The following is a 17,465-nucleotide window of genomic DNA, read 5'->3' on the forward strand; positions in this document are numbered from 1 at the left end:
CTTCTTAATGCCTATCCCATTTCTTTTTTTAATTGTTACTAGAGAGTTGAGAGACTCTTGGAGAAAGAGTGACTAGCCTGTTGTCTCTTGAGGCCTTTGGCAGAGTCTGGAAGGAAGGGCTGTCTCCTCAGGAAGCTGGCTGCAGGCTGCCGGCCGCCACAGTCACCAGGTGCCTCGGGTGGTGTGTGGCTCCTCAAGAACGGCAGCCATTTCCAGACAGGAGTTGGCTCTCTCTCCACCTTCTGTTCCTCGGGCAGCAGCAGAGTTTCCCTTCTTAATGTGTGACAGTGGCTGGGTGTGGGGTTGCTGGTGGAATTCTGGGGGATGGAAGGAATGGGGGAAGTCAAGCTGAGTACGTAATTCAGCATTCGTGTTTGGCATAAAGCCATAGAACGTTAGTGGATGTTTTCTTGGAATATGGAATAATGAAGTTGAGTGAGTGCAGAAAGCCAGGGAATAGTTCAAGAGTCAGCTCAGATTTCTGAAGTAATGATGCCAGTTTTGACTGTGGTAATGATGCTTTTCATGTTTAAATGTTTGTGTAAGTATTCTGGATATACTGATTCTTTACTATTTATGTCGTTAATAGCATCTGGTCTGTGACTTATCTCAGTGTTGCTCACAGTGCTCTTTGTTGTTAAAAAAAAATTCTGTAATTTTATTGTAGTTTATTGTAATTTTAAGCAGTCTTTCATATTGTTTGATCGTCTTTTATTTCATGAGTGTAAAAGTGAGAAGACATAGGAGAGGCAAATTTTAAAGATCAGAATGTGGTTTCCATCAGCATCCTTGGGTTTAATTTAGATTTTTAAAATTTGGTTTTGTGAAATTATTCTAGACATTACCTTGTCTGTAAGATATTTAGTAAAGCCGAATATTCACTTTATGTTTTCTCATTAGCTCTCTATATCTTATTCAGAAACTAAACTAGAATTCTTCATGGTTTTCACCTTAGTCTTCTCTCTGCCTTTGCTCAGAAGTACCTGCTTTGTGACCGATTTGCTGAGAATTTGGTAATTCTTGCCTGTGGTTGCAGAGATGGCCTAAAATTTTCATCATCATGCTGAGTAGAGTCAAAATCAAATCTGTCAGCAGCACAGAGCTAGAATTTCAGATGGGTTGGAAAGAGGTGTCATTGTGCTTACAAATAACTGTTTCTTCAGTGATTTGACTTTATGCTAAAAGCAGTGGTTCTCCACAGGGAGTGATTTAGCCTTCTAGGAGACAGTTGGCAATGTTCTGTGGTTGTCACAACTGGGAAGGTGCTACTAGAATCTAGTGGATGGAGGTGGTGGGAATGCTGCTGAGCATTCTAACAATGCACAAGAGAGCCTCCAACAACAAAGGATTATCTATCCCCAGATGTCCACAGTGCTGAGACTGAGAACTGCTGTGCAGTCTTGGTATCTTTTACAACGATGAGCAGTTGTCCTCTTCCCCTATGAGAGCCCAGTGGAAAGACTGGCCATTTCTTTTCTTCATGCCTTAGGTTGTCTCTCATGAGGGAGTGAGAGTGATATTGGTCCTCTTGATCTCAGATGTCACTTTAAAAGATGTTTAATTTGGAATCCTCTAGTTGCTTTTAGCTTCAATGCTGTGAAGATTTATTTCTTCCCAAGGAGCAACTAGGATGAGAATTTTTTTTCCCCCTTAAACTGGCTTCCATGATTATTTTAAAAGTGAATCACATATTGGTGTGTGTTTTTAACTTTTTAACGTTTATTGGCAAATATATTGTCTTTTCTTGACATTTATTGAGTCAGGGAAAGCTTAGTCTATAGAGAACTTCAATGTGTGCTCGTAAATGATGATGTATTGACAATATGGGACATAAACATACTGAATAGGAACTAATGTACTTCAGTGGATTTTTTATTCATGTGTATTTTCCTCTAGTAGTTTTTTTTTTTTTTTTTTTTTAAATAAAAACAGGCTCATTTAAAAAAATTCAGCATACGTTTATTGAGCATCTGTTGGGCAGCTGGCATTTTTATTAGGCTTGAAGGATACATTGGAGAATGAGATGGACAGAATTAATCCCTGCCTTCAAGGAGCAACAGTCTAAAAGGGGAGACAGGTTAAGTGTTGAATGGTTACTAACTTCAGATCTGGGTAAGAATCTTGTAAACAATAAAAAAAGGGAATAAGCCCCAGGGGTAGGCAGGAAGGGTCTGTTTTAGCCAGTGTGGTGGTTGTGGCGATGGTGGCTCTCTGACGAGGTAGCATTTATGCTTCAAAGAATCAACTTTTGGTTTTGCTTTTGCTCTTAAAGTATGTTTTCCTCTGTTCTTCCTGCTACGTTCCTTTAGTCATTATGAATACAGGGCTAGTCTTGTTTCATCTGTTGCTGCCTATCTTGGGTTTTTTGGAAGTATTAGTTCCTCAGTGATCAATGCAAAGAAATAGAGGAAAATAATAGAATAGGAAAGACTAGAGATCTCTTCAAGAAAATTAGAGATACCAAAGGAATATTTCATGGAAAGATGGGCACAATAAAGGACAGAAATGGTATGGACCTAACAGAAGCAGAAGATGCTAAGACGAGGTGGCAAGAATACACAGAAGAACTGTACAAAAAAGATCTTCACGATCCAAATAATCACAATGGTGTGATCACTCACCTAGAGCCAGACATCCTGGAATGCGAAGTCAAGTTGGTCTTAGGAAGCATTACTACGATCAAAGCTAGTGGAGGTGATGAAATTCCAACTGAGCTAATTTCAAGTCCTAAAAGATGATGCTGTGAAACTGAAAGTGCTGCACTCAACAGGCCAGCAAATTTGGAAAACTCAGCAGTGGCCACAGGACTGGAAAAGGTCAGTTTTCATTCCAGTCCCTAAGAAAGGCAATGCCAAAGAATGCTCAAACTGCTGCACAGTTGCACTCATCTCACACGCTAGCAAAGTAATGCTCAAAATTCTCCAAGCCAGGCTGCAACAGTATTGAACTGAACTTTCAGATGTTCAAGCTGGATTTAGAAAAGGCAGAGGAACCAGAGATCAAATTGCCACATCCGTTGTATCATTGAAAAAGCAAGAGGGTTCCAGAAAAACATCTACTTCTGCTTTATTGACTATGCTAAAGCCTTTGACTGTGTGCATCACAACAAACTGTGGAAAAATCTTCAAGAGATGGAAATACCAGACCACCTGACCTGTCTCCTGAGAAATCTGGATGCAGGTCAGGAAGCAACAGTTAGAACTGGACATGGAACAACAGACTGGTTCCAAATCAGGAAAGGAGTATGTCAAGGCTGTATATTGTCTCTCTGCTTATTTAACTTATATGCAGAGTATATCATGAGAAATGCTGGGCTGGAGGAAGCACAAGCTGGAATCAAGATTGCCGGGAGAAATATCAGTGACCTCAGATATGCAGATGACACCACCCTTATGGCAGAAAGTGAAGAAGAACTAAAGAGCCTCTTGATGAAAGTGAAAGAGGACAGTGAAAAAGTTGACTTAAAGCTCAACATTCAGAAAACTAAGATCCATCTGGCCCCATGACCTCATGGTAAATAGATGGGGAAACAGTGGAAACAGTGACAGACTTTATTTTGGGGGCTCCAAAATCACTGCAGGTGGTGACTGCAGCCATGAAATTAAAAGACACTTGCTCCTGGAAGAAAAGTTATGACCAACCTAAACAGCATATTAAAAAGCAGATACATTACCTTGCCAGCAAAGGTCTATCTAGTCAAAGCTATGGTTTTTCCAGTAGTCATGTATGGATGTGAGAGTTGGACTATAAAGAAAGCTGAGCGCCAAAGAATTGATGCTTTTGAACTGTGGTGTTGCAGCAGACTCTTGAGAGTCCCTTGGACTGCAAGGAGATCCAACCAGTCCATCCTAAAGGAAGTCAGTCCTGAATATTCATTGGAAGGACTGATGTTGAAGCTGAAACTCCAATACTTTGGCCACCTGATGCGAAGAGCTGACACATTTGAAAAGACCCTGATGCTGGGAGAGATTGAAGGCATGAGGAGAGGGGGACAACAGAGGATGAGATGGTTGGATGGCATCACCAACTCAATGGACATGAGTTTGAGTAAACTCCTGGAGTTGGTGATGGACAGGGAGGCCTGGCGTGCTGCAGTCCATGGGGTTACAAAGAGTTAGAGCGACTGAACTGAACTGAACTGAAGTTCCTTAACACTGTAAGATTTTATCTATAGAAGATTTTATCTATAAGATAAATAAATAAAAGTAAATAAAAATAAATATTTATCAATAAAATAAAAATTTATTTACTTATAAAATAAATCTATTAAAGATTTTATCTATAAAAACTTCAGAGTATATTTAATCTGTTCTCTAACATATGAAGTCCCTAAGATATGACCTACCTCTTTTGGGTTTTTTTTCCCTTGCAGTTTATTGATGGAAGAAAAGGACTCACTTGTTCTGTACTTTTGCACATTTCTAGACTTTGCTGATTGCATCCATATGGTCTTGTTTATCAAGTTTAACATAGTCCTTTGTTCCCTGTATTTTTGCAAACTAGGAATGCGATATCTAGGTGTTTTCAGATTCAGGTTCAGTGTTTGGACACACATACATCATAGGTCGTGTTGTATATATATCCTTCCACATCATGTCAGGAGGTATGTGGTAAGACTTGGAATCCACTGATCTTTCTTTATACAGATAAGATTGAGGCAAAAGAAGAAATGGAATAGCTGGAGAAAAGGCCCTGGAAGTGTTTGTGCCTTACCCCTTATGAGTGAAATGTAGGGTTTTTTGGTTTTTTTTCCCCCCAAAGCTACTCATTTGTCTATCATATTTGTTATGGTGGGGTTTATAGCTCATTCCTGAGAGGCTTATGTAAATGTTTGTTGGTGTTTGTATAACTTTAGTGATTACTGCTCACAGCTGGCTTGCATGAGGGAGAAAGTTCAGAGGTATTTGTCACCAGATCTGATTCCATGAGCCTGAGCTTGGGTGGTAATAGTCACTGACGTTTAAACCACTGAAGACACTAATTTTCCTTTGTCAAAGCACATGCTTCTACTTTGTTGACTCTAATCTTTTTTCCTCAGTGACTTTTAGTGGATTATATTTTAGAATTTTGGGGTGAGCTATTCTTTGAAAGTGAAATTAATGGTTTTGGGTAGGTTGTAAATTCACACGGTTCAATATTTAGAAGGTACAAAAGAGCACAGTGAAAAGTTATATTTTGACTCAGGGAAAATCAATTTTATTAATTTTGAAATAACAGTTTTATTATTAAAATTAGTTCAAGATGTAGTGTATATCAGGGGTCTCCAACCTCCAGGATCTAATGCCTGATAATCTGAGTTAGAGCTGATAAATAATAGAAATTAAGTGCACAATAAATGTAATATGCTTGGATCATCCAGAAACTATCTCCCCTCCAACTTGGTCAATGGGGAAATTGTCTTGCACGAAGCTGGTCTCTGGTGCCAAAAAGGTTGGGGACCACTGGTATGTGTTAAAATGCTGTATAGAAACCAGAAGCTTCACAGCAAGTGTTGTGAAGCAGTCACGAAACAGTTGTAAAACACTGACTTCCATGACCACAGACTTTAAATACTAGCACATCCGGGCACATCTGTAAACTAAAGCCGCTTTAACAAGCAAACAGTAGTTGTTGAACACAGAAGCTGAGGATTCATTCAAAGAACGGTAGGTGGTGAGAAACTGACTCAGACCTGTGTCCTGTGTATAAAGGAAAGGGGAAACCTGTGTCTGAACTCTTTATTCATGAAAATTGTATCCACTGTGTTTGATCATTTGAAAATTGCTACTGTGCTTGGCTACACTCAACCCATGCCAGACAGAAATTCACAGCCAGGCCTCACAGGTTGGAATGTTAGGTAGTAAATTTGTGACATTCAAAGGCTATCCAGTTTGTTCTTCCCCCTCCCAGGGACAGCCCACTCTGCAAGGCAGAAACCAGAAGAAATAAATACAATAGTTGGCAACAAGTTTGCACTACCCAGCATATGAAGTTCAGACCCTTTGCCTGCCCACTCTGCTCTGTCTCTATCCTGCCTCCTCTCTAACCTTGCCTCCAGCTGTTCCTCTAAGTGGTTACTCAACAAATTTGCTTGTGAAATAGAAACAAAAACAAAAGGCCTTAAGGCCAGGAGACCATCAAAGGTCATTATCTAACCAGGTCAGAGGGCCCAGCAAAGCACTAACTTGGAGTGTGCCAACCCAGCCCTGAGTGGAAATTGGTGTGTAGGTCAAGCTACAGTGTTGGTGGAATGCCACTCCTGCTGCGGTTTTGCTTAATTCACTTTAGCCAGTGTTGAACTGCATGTACTTTCCTAACCATTCCACCTTGTTAGAGTCTCTATTCCTCTTGCTTATGCTCCTTTGTCTAGAATGTTCTTTTCTTCCTTTACTAGCTGGTGCTTATCCATTCTGTTAGATTAAACCTAGGTCTCACTTTTCCCGAGGAAGTGCCCCCATTAACCACTGATAGGCAGGGCTGGATTAGGTGTCCTTTCCTCAGGTGTTACTGCTATAAAGCGCTCCACTGTATAGGTATGTACATGTTTCCTCATGAGGACCGCTCCATTGTGCCTTGGCACAGGGCCTGGTACATAGCAGATACTCAGATTTATGTTGGGTTAAATTAAAAGCGAGGGTCAGGAGAGGCAACAGTGTCTGGTTTGTGGCAGTGTCAAGTGGAAAGATTTAGAATATGGGGTGTGTGTTTTGTAAGAAATACTCATTTTCTAACACAAAATGCACTTTGCATATGTCAGTTCTACTTCTCCTTTTCCTTTCTTATTTCTGATGTTTGATTAGGATGTATAATTGAAGTTTGAGGTCTCCACACAAATACATGCTGCTACCCAGCTTGACTGACCAAGCCCAGAGCTCTGTGTGCTCCCAGACTGTTGAATGTGATTGTAGGAGTATGAAGATCCATGGAGTTCAGCAGACTAGTAAAGAATAATATTTTCCATGAGAGAACTATTTACATCTTCATTTTACAAATGTGAACTATGGCTCAGAGAAGTTGACCTCATGAGCGCAGAGCTAATAAGTGACAGAGCCAAGATTTACCACCAGGGTTGCCTGACTACAAAGTTCATCCTTTTAACTGTCTGCTCCTGTTTTTCTACTTATTTTCTGTATACCCATAGGCAAGTTTTTTTTTTTTTTTTTAGGCAAGTCTTTTTAACTTTTTAGTGCTTCAATGTATCATATTTAGAATGGGGGGGCAGGACTAGAATGAGGGGAGCAAAATTCACCTTGTAGAATTATTGTAGGAAAGAAAGAAGAGAAGAAATCAAACCCATTCTTTGTACCTGGACTAATGGTAGTCATAGTAAAAGTAGCAGCGGTTTTATATGGTGTTTACGGCATGCCAGGCATTGTCCTAGCACTTTATTTAGGCCACCTCATATAATCATCGCCACAATCCTCTGAGGTTGAGGAATAACACTACAGTTATTATCCCCTTTTTATAACTGAGGAACACAAAGGTTTTAATAAGGGTCAGAGCTTGTGTTTACAGCCCAGGAGTCCGGCTTCAGTGTCCATACTGAGCCCATTTGCTCTCTTATCTCTTAGGAAACATTAGTTTCCAACTCCATGCTGTTCTGGAGTTGGCATCAACATGAAAGAGACCATAAGGAACCCAGAATGGTATCAGAGTGGCCAGGGGCTACATCAGGCCGGGTAAGGTGAGCAGTAGCAGTATCTGGGACAGTCATGATTCTCTTACTCAAATCACTGACTGCTGGGATGGCCCTTTGGTATTCTTTGGTGGTTAAGTTCATAGGATGATGACCCATGCTATGTCTTTTTTCAGTTTGAGGGCATCCACTTCCTGGTTTACTCATTGAGGTATATGACATCCCTGGCCTCTCTTTACCAAAGTCTGCAGGGTTAAATGTTTCTTCTTGAGTCCATACTGATATATATTTTTTTAATGTTGAATATATAAATGAGGGAGAAGGGACAAATCTCCCTTACAGAAAAATTCCAGATAATAAATGTGGAAGGAAAGACGGAAATAGAAAACCACTGTTAGAACACCACTGTAATGATTGCTCTAGGTAGAATCCACTGATGAATGTTAAAATTAGTGGATGAAACTTTTGAAGATATTTGTGTTCTCAAAGTATCCCCCCACCCCAAACATGTGTCTGTGTATGTTTATGGTTTTTGTTTGAACTCTGTTCTTTTTTTTTTTTCTTTTTGTATATGGTTTTAACATATGTCCAGAAATCCTTTGATGCCCTTCCGTCCAGGAAATGGAGTGTAATTTTCTTCCCCCTGGATGTAGGCCGGGCTTAGTGATTGGCCTCTTATGAATAAAGTATGGGAGGGGGAAAATACTAACTTTACAGTGGAGAAGTCCAGTAAACACCACTTCAAGGTTAATGTCACCAGGAATAACTCATGTTGATATCATTACCCTGATCAGACGTGATGAGAAGAGTACTTCATCTGTGTGATATTCTTTCCTAAAAGTCATAACCCCCAAACTAATAAGAAAAATTGAAATCTGGGGACAGTCTACAAAGCCACCTGACCAGTATTCTTCAAAAATGTTTCAAGGTCAGGAGCTCCCTGGTAGTCCAGTTGTTAGGATTCTGCGCTTTCACTGCTGGGGCCTGGGTTCGATCCCTGGTTGGGAAACTAAGATCCCACAAGCCACATGATGTGGGCAGAAAAGAGAAAATCAAGTTCATGAATGCGGGGAGCCGGCCTGCTCAAGGCCCAAAAAGGCCCTGGGAAAGGCCTTGAAAGAGGCCATTCCCTGTCCCGCCACCCCATGATAAAATAGTAAAACATTTGCCGGGTCTCCTTTGTTCTTCCTTGAGAAAAACGTAGTAGTGACCTTCACTTAGTAGTTTATTTTGGGAATGCCAAAAACAAGATGTAAGCTTCTGCAATCACTTAAGACAAAGAATTGTATTGATGTGACAAACACCAGATGGCATTTTTTATGGACTATGTTTTCTGCTTGTACTAGTATAAAGGTAGCTGTTTTACTCAATAAAGTTGCTGACTTGCCTAAAGAGCATTCAGCCCTCTCGACCCCATCCTTTACTTTCAGCTTCTTTTCCTCAGGCTTCCGTGCTGCTGCGGTCGGGACTTGTTCACATTGCCGGCTGGTCCCGGCACATGAAAGGCCAGAATAGGCTGCCACAGTTAGGGGAGACTGAAAAGACATTGAAAGCTAAATGCAATGTGGTATCTATCCTAGATGGGATCCTATTGTAGCAGAAAAAGGACATCAGTGGAAAACTGGTAGATCCAAAATAACAAACAGAAACAATCCCACCAAAAGGCCAGACTTCCTGAGTCCTTGCTGCCTGAGAGCCAAGTGGCATGGACTGGAGCACCCAAGTTTCAGCACTTCTGCTCTTGTTCTGAACCCTTCTTACCTTTGGGAGAGACCTTTTGATTGTGTAGAGGTTGTATCTGGGAGGCTCTGGCAGGTGTAGGGACAGGTCTGAGTGACTGCAGGACCTGCCCATCCCACAAACAGAATGCAGCTCAGCCGATGAGGAGAGGGGTGTGCACAGAGACCCTCCCACCCCAACCCCAGTTCTTGCTGGTGGTCGGTACCACAGATGACATTCCCTCTGCCAGGAATTTCTTCCCACTTGGCCCCCATCCTGAAGGCAATAATATACCATTAGACGTTCTGTTCATCTTTTAAGTTCTCACTTACATTTTACCTTCCATATAATTCCTTGTGTGATTATCCTATGAAATAGTACCTTTCATATTCCTGTGACCCTAACATAATTATTCTTGGCTTAGCTAATTACTTCTGGCTCAAATATGGTACCTTCAACTTTGAGTTGCTCTGCCCCTCCTGTGGCAATGGTATTTAGCACACCTTGCCTTTTAATGTCTAGAAGACAAACTCCTGGAAGGGAAGGAACCTTATAAATATTCCTTGAAGCATCTAGGACAGTACCTGCCATGTTGTGAACTCTCATTAAATGGGTGGCGAATTGAATGAACACGTTAAGGCACTGAAGGGAGGAATGGTCTCCCTGTTGGCCAGATGAGACTTGCTTAGAGTCATACAAGTGAGTGTGAGCTGTGTTTGAAACTCAATGTCCCTTTCTGGTGGTTTGAGGCCCTGACACTTCCTCACTCTGAACATAGTGCTAAATTACACCAAGAGTGATGGCTCACATTTGTTGTGAGCCTACTCTGGGCCAGGCTTGGTTTTAAGCATGTCCTTTATTTAGTCCTCACAACAGCTCTGAAGTGTGGAAATTACTATCCTCATTTTATAGATAAGTCCATTGAGGTTCAGAGAAATGTAACTCGCTTTCTTAGCTCACCCACTAATAAGTTGCTGAACTGAGATCTGACCCTAGCATGTCTGGCATCAGCCCACTTTTCCTCCAGTGAAATTGATCCCTGGCACCTCTTTCCATTTGTCTCTTTAGACCCATCCCTGGAAGACATGTGTGGTACTGAGTGTGCCCAGCTGGGAGAAGATGGGCAGCAGCCACCGCGGTGCACTTCAACTACCTCATCTCAGTCTGAGCCTGCAGAGCAGCTTAGGCGCCACCAAGGCAAGAGCCTTGCCTCTGAGGACCCCAAAAAGAAGAGAGCTCAGAAACCCTCCCACATGAGAAGAAACATACGGTGAGCTATGCTCTGGGAGAGAGGAGAAGGGAAGGAGTAGAAATACTACCTTCATTTGAAGGCTGTTGGTAGTTTACCAAGTTCTGTTTACCTGTTCTGTTTATCAAGGAGAAAAATGTAGGCTATGTGCCCCAATTAATAGTGAAGCTGCAACTCAGGACCACTGGGTCTGGACTATCTGAGGATGCAGAGGGGATGCAGGTGGCACCCGAGCACTGCTGGGGATGCCCCACCCCTGGAGGGCAGGGGAGCATCCACAGGATGCTCTGGTTGAGTCTGTTACTTCCTTCATTTTTTTTTCTTATGTTTCCAAATACGAGGAGATAAAAGAGTTTGATTTCTTGTCTTCTCAGAACTCAACATCAGTTGGAAGAGGATTGTCTAGTCCAAACCAAGGCTTCTTCTTTAACCTAAAAGATCAGCAGATGTGAACTTCATGTCCAAATCCCCAGCAGTCCTTTTTTCTACCCATGACAGTTTTCCTTTTGAAAGAAGATAAAGGATATTTTTCTCCTTTTACCCTCATTTTTTTATAAACAGAATGAGAACTTGGAAATATACTCTGAGTTTGGGAAATAAGGATGCAAAATCATCCACAATCCTGTTTCCCCATGTATCAACTCTGTCTTTTGTACTGCTTTCCAGCTGTGTGGATCACATATTACTCTATTTCACTCTTGATTTATTAGGTACCAAGATGAGTCAGTGGGGTGATGTGTCAGAACGTTAAATAAAATGAAAAACATACTAGCCCAGAAGCACCTGAGCCTTGAAGTCCTATTTATGTGTCTGGTTTTTTTTTTGTTTTTTTTTAACCTTACCTGCTGCATGGGTGTAGTGGTACTGATGTGGCTTCTCCTCCCAGCAGTGATGATTTCCCTCTTTAGCTTGACATTACCTTACCCAACCACAAGTGAACTGAAGCGCTCGCTCTTATTTTAATGTTTAGAAAGCTGCTCCGGGAGGATCAGTTGGAGCCAGTTACCAAAGCAGCACAACAGGAAGAATTGGAAAGAAGGAAACGCCTGGAGCAGCAGAGAAAGGATTACGCAGCCCCCATTCCCACCGTCCCCCTTGAGTTATTTCCCGGTAAGTCGTGGAGGGGGCAGGAGGGGCCCTGCGCCCAGGGGAGGAGAGACCCTCGGTGCGCACAGTGTCAAGGACAGAACTGGAATCAGATGGTGGCCTCTCAGGAATCCTTTCAGTCCATTCATTTTCTAAGAAGCATACGAGCAGAAGGATCTCGTTTGAAAAGTTAAGATGGATAAAAATGTACTTCCTCAAATTGATATTTAGATTTTCCCCCATAACTCTGGATCTTAACGTACCAAAGGATTAGGACATTTTCTAGTGGTCAGGTGAGTGCTAGAAGTAAGAGCCGGTAGAGAAAACGGAATTTGGGAAGAGGGTTGCGGTTTTTAAGATGTCCTCTACTTGTCTCCTCAGGGGATGGTCCCCCTAAGAACAACACAGGAAGAGGAGGGCAAATTATTTTGGAAAATATGTTTCAGCTAAATGTGGTCTTGACATTCTCTTCCATCTCCCCACCCCCGCCTCCACCCCAGAGGAAATTGTCTTAAGAGCAAGCGATGGTCCCCAACTGCCTCCTCGGGTCTTGACCCAGGAAGTCATTTGTTTGGACAGTAGCAGTGGCAGCGAGGACGAAAAAAGCAGTCGAGATGGTAAGACTGAGCCAGAGGTGCCCCTCCTTCCTCCCGACCCAGTGTTCACCCTGAGAGATTGGCTTTACCTCCAAATAGAAAAGAGTTCCGTCCTTCCTCATTCCGTTTAGGGTCTGACCGTGACAGATTTCCCTGAGTCTCCTTGGTAAATATAAGTTTTTCCCTTGTTTTAACTTGAAGCTGAAAGAGAGAAAAATTAAAAATCAAAATTTTTATGAATGGTAACAAGTTCTAACATTGTTTCCATGCTCCCTTACCTTAAGTTGCAGTGAATTATATCTGCTCCCTGAGTCCTTGTTTTCATTTTACTTTGTTGGCTGTCTCAGAGGTGATTGAACTGAGCTCTGGAGAGGAGGATACTCTGCACATTGTGGACAGCAGTGAGTCTGTCAGTGAGGAGGATGAGGAAGAGGAGAAGGGTGGCACCCATGTGAATGACGTCTTAAATCAGCGTGATGCTCTGGGCCGGGTCCTTGTCAACCTGAACCACCCTCCGGAGGAGGAGAATGTCTTCCTGGCCCCTCAGTTGGCACGGGCGGTGAAACCTCATCAGGTGCAGTAAATCTGGATTCTCCTGTCTGTCTCCTTTCAGCTTCCTTCTGTGGACATCACCTGCTGGCGGTTGTTAGCATCACAGCCTGTGAAGTACTTGTTTGGTACCATGAGCAGCTACTGATTGATTCTTCCTCCTAGATGTTGATGCTTTAGGATTTCTGATGGGTGGGAAGGGACAAGCCTGAGACATGCCCTGTCATGTAAAAGGTGCTAATGTCTTGGGTTAATAATTTTGAGCCACCTCCTGTGAGATGACTGATCAAGATACTCTCTGAAGAGTAGTGCCTTGGTGGGAACTTGTGGCTCCAGGAGAGGTGTGAGACTCAGAAGTCTGAGAGACTTTCTGATAGGAGAGCTCAGAGCAGTTTGTGTTGACCCAGAACCAGAAGTAGGACCAGTGAATAAAAACTCCAGGAAGGCAGAGGTTGACTCAGCAGAAGAACTCTAACAGTAAGAGCTGCTCCTCATGGAATGGGCTGCCTTGAAGTAAGCAACCAAGGGCAGCCAGACTCAGACTGAGTGAAAGACCCAGGCAGGAGTTTGGCAGTCAGGATTCTTGCCCCAGATGGGGTGCTATACTAGGTCAATGCTTTTCTCTGTTTTCTCCAAGAAGAATGTCACCCGTCAGTAAACAAGCCAGGGTTCTGGGAAACTTCTGTAGCCACTCACACCAGCTGTCTGGTCTAATGTCTGCTCATTTACTTAACTTTGACTAGTTCCAAAGAAAGTAAACTAGACCCTTGGTCTTTGCCAGCCAAAGATATTTGTCTGTGTTTGTTCCCTGTCAGATTGGTGGGATCCGATTCCTCTATGATAACCTGGTTGAGTCCCTGGAGAGATTTAAGACCAGTAGTGGCTTTGGCTGTATCCTCGCCCACAGCATGGGTCTGGGGAAGACTTTGCAAGTGATCTCCTTCGTCGACGTTCTCTTCCGCCACACGCCAGCCAAAACTGTCCTTGCCATTGTGCCGGTGAGTGTTGGGGCGGGCACCACTTGCTCACCCTTCTGCAGAGCTCTGGGGTGATGCCTTACTGGCACTAAAAAGCCTGATAGGCTCAGCTCCGAGCTTCTTCCCTAAAACACCCTTTTTGGACTTAACTTTCTGACAGGTTAATACTCTTCAGAACTGGCTGGCAGAGTTCAACATGTGGCTCCCAGCTCCTGAAGCCCTTCCAGCTGACAATAAGCCTGAAGAAGTCCAGCCTCGGTTCTTTAAAGTTCACATCTTGAATGATGAGCACAAGTAGGTGGCCTGCCCTCCCTCTGCCCTTTTCCTTTGAGACTTTTTCCCAGGGTCTGGAGTCAAGGCAGTCAGTCTATCAGGGTATGTGCCTTGTCCTCCCAGATTCCTTCTGGTTTCTTGATGTATCCCCCTCTCTCTTCTTGCTACTCATTTTTTCTCTTCCTAGGTTTTCAGTAGTCAGAGTTACGTAGCACAGAAATTTTTGTATTCTGCTCGAAGATGTTTTTATATCCTGAAAAATCTGTGTGCATGGTCACATTTTCCCATGCGTATACAGTTCAACATGATAGCATGAAACTTTCCATCTTCTATCTTTTCACCTTTTACATTCATCTTTTATTAGAAAACTAACCATCAGTCTCCTCTTATAAGCACTAATCTATATTTGACCCTTAACGGTACAACTTCCAAGCTTTAAAAGATGCAAACCATTTTTTTGTTTGTTTGTTTTGGATCTAAATATAGTGATTTATATTTCCATTCCGTAAATTCAGCCTGCTTTTGGGAAATTTAAACCTGTATCCTAATCCTGATCCAAACCAGCTATCCATGCCACCCTTTCCCCTTGTTGATATGGATAACTGAGAAAGTAGACTTTCTTTTCTGCGGAGGTCACCTTTTGTGATGTTTGGTCACACACATGAAAATGAAGAAACTGTGGGTGGCTCCATAGGTCACTGATCACCTGCTCTTTTCTAGATTTCAGGACTGTCAGTCCACGTGCGGTTAATGAAATAGAACCAGAGCTCAATTGTTCAGGAGGAGAGGGATGTGCTGAGTGGCATCTGGTCTCAGCTATTCTTTTTCCTTTATTGTGTGTCCTTGGCTCTTCATTCACCAGGGCCTGGGCAGGTGAAATGCAGAATGTTGCCCTTGCTTTTACTACTTTGTATTTATTATGATTGTAACTTGCAATTCTCCCTCAAATGTAGTATTATAGTCATGCATGTACACTTTGGCCATCTGATGCAAAGAACCGACCCACTGGAAGAGACCCTAATGCTGGGGAAAATGGAAGGCAGAAGGAGAAGGGAGTGGCAGAGGATGAGATGATTGGATGGCATCACTGACTCAGTGGACGTGAATTTGAGCAAACTTTGGGAGAAAGTGGAGGACAGAGAAGCCTGGTGTGCTGTAGTCGATGGAGTCTCAGAGTCAGGCACAACTTGGTGTCTGAACAACAATGTGTACATCTAAGGGGGCTGTCACTTTTACTTGCTACATTGAATTTCTGGTTTTTGCTATTTAACCATCACCAGCGACCTAGTCTGTCCTCAGTGCAGTTAGTATGTCTATGATGGCGGGAAAGTCCTTGGGCAGCTGGCCAGCCCTGTGATGCTGCCGCATGAAATCTGTGGCGATACGGACCTGACTGTACACCAGCACAGCTTTGACTGTGAGGAGTTCTTCCTGCAGAGCCGGGGAAGCAATGATGTGTTCTTTCTGTTCACTCTTGCAGGACAATGGCAGCTCGCGCCAAAGTGATGGCTGATTGGGTGTCAGAGGGAGGGGTGCTGCTGATGGGGTATGAAATGTACAGGCTCCTCACCCTGAAGAAATCCTTTGCCACAGGTAGACCGAAGAAAGCCAAGAAACGTTCTCACCCGGTCATCATTGATCTGGATGAGGAAGACCGACAGCAGGAGTTTCGAAGAGGTGGGTGGCCTCTCTGGGGATATTCTAGGGGGTGACTTGGGGAAAAGAAGTAGTGTCTGCTCTCGTACCTAATCACACGGGGAGCATTACTGATGAGTCGTGTGGTCATGAACCAGAAATCCTGGTCCCTGAGGTAGGACTGGCTCTGGCCAGTGGCTCTTGGAAGGTCCTGCTTTCTCTGCAGACAGTGGAATTCTGTGTCGGCCAGGCCACAGACTGGCTTGGGCAAGACTCCCCTATGTCTTCACAGAACGATTCGAAGAGCAGCTGCTCCCTTTACCGCTTCCCAGAATGTTCTGAGACAGCATTAAGACAATATATTTAAATTACTAATACACAGAGTAGTAGTAGTATTGTTTGTGTGAATTTATAAAAGAAGAATTTATCACAGTTTTATTTTTGGTGAAAGCCATTCTTCTCATAGTTCTAGCTCTCTTCTCTTGTTTGAGGGGCCTTGGCCTATTTGGGGGGAAAAATGTATTTTTAAGGTTCAGAGGCTGTCTCGTTTCATAGATCTCTTCATCTATGAGATACTGTTTTCTCTGCTTCTGTGGCTGACTTTGACATTTAGCAATGAGTGGCAAGGAACTCCAAGAAGACCTTGTCCTTTAGTTACTCCCACCAGCCAGCTCTCAGGTGGCGCCAAGACAGTGATGAGAGCCTGTGGAAGTGTCTGGGTTATTCCTATCAGAATCATCCATATGCATTTTTAACCCTTTAGACTAGTACTCTGAAAGTCATGCCGTCTGCTACCTAATTGGTGTAAGCCCTAGAAATGCAACTCAGTTTTATTCTTAGCCTAAAGCGAAAAGAAAATAAGGAAAGGAAAGAGGGAAAAGGGATATTTACTGCAAGAGTCAGTAGGCCAGGGTCATGTGTCACCCCAGATGCACAGGAACTGGAATGGCCGGCTCCCTTTCACCACTGGGGGCTGACTCTTGCTTTCCTGCTTCCTTCATTTCTTCTGTCTCCTCCAGGGTGCACCCCTCCTTCTCATATTCTTGACTAAGAGCAAGCCCTCTCACCCTCTTACTCCGGATCCTCTTCCCTCCCTAGAGTTTGAGAAGGCCTTATGCCGCCCTGGCCCTGATGTGGTGATCTGTGACGAAGGACACCGCATCAAAAACTGCCAGGCCAGCACCTCCCAGGCCCTGAAGAACATTCGCTCCCGCCGCCGGGTGGTGCTGACCGGGTACCCCCTGCAGAACAACCTCATCGAGTACTGGTGCATGGTGGACTTCGTGCGCCCTGACTTCCTCGGCACCCGGCAGGAGTTCAGCAACATGTTTGAGCGCCCCATCCTGAACGGACAGTGTATTGACAGCACACCTCAGGACGTCCGCCTCATGCGCTACCGGAGCCACGTCCTGCACAGCCTCCTGGAGGGCTTCGTGCAGAGGTGAGCCATCCTCGGATTTTCCCAATCTCTGGAGAGTCCTGGTGGAACAGACCCCCCTCGAGGCTTTCCTGAAGGGGGAAGGTGGTTATGGTGGGAGGACCCCTTGCTCGTAGGGCAGTAGTAAACCTCTGCTTTTACTGAGTAGCTTTTCCTGAGCAGGTAATAGATGGTGGATATCCAGTAGCTCAGTCTCTGAAAGTCTGGCCCAGAAATGCATCTCTCAGAAGTTAATCTGTGAAGTTCCTAGGGATATCTGCCTTAGTTGCTGAGAGAAGCAAGAGACAGCTACCATGCCAAGAACTTGAGTGAAAGAGTAAAATGGTTT

At 43.6% G+C, this 17,465-nt stretch overlaps 1 protein-coding gene across 1 annotated transcript in view; it reads left to right on the forward strand.

The window, feature by feature from the left end:
- Window positions 1–17,465, forward strand: part of RAD54L2 (RAD54 like 2) — a 90,279-nt gene that overhangs the window by 50,921 nt on the left and 21,893 nt on the right. The window contains exons 3-10 of the mRNA XM_043441909.1: window positions 10,403–10,604; window positions 11,554–11,693; window positions 12,170–12,286; window positions 12,613–12,839; window positions 13,630–13,812; window positions 13,952–14,085; window positions 15,545–15,741; window positions 16,798–17,140. Coding sequence (XP_043297844.1) covers window positions 10,403–10,604; window positions 11,554–11,693; window positions 12,170–12,286; window positions 12,613–12,839; window positions 13,630–13,812; window positions 13,952–14,085; window positions 15,545–15,741; window positions 16,798–17,140 — 1,543 coding nt within the window. The remainder of the gene's footprint in view (window positions 1–10,402; window positions 10,605–11,553; window positions 11,694–12,169; window positions 12,287–12,612; window positions 12,840–13,629; window positions 13,813–13,951; window positions 14,086–15,544; window positions 15,742–16,797; window positions 17,141–17,465) is intronic.

This window comes from Cervus canadensis, chromosome 22 (assembly GCF_019320065.1).
Source record: "Cervus canadensis isolate Bull #8, Minnesota chromosome 22, ASM1932006v1, whole genome shotgun sequence".
Classification (NCBI taxonomy): domain Eukaryota; kingdom Metazoa; phylum Chordata; class Mammalia; order Artiodactyla; family Cervidae; genus Cervus; species Cervus canadensis.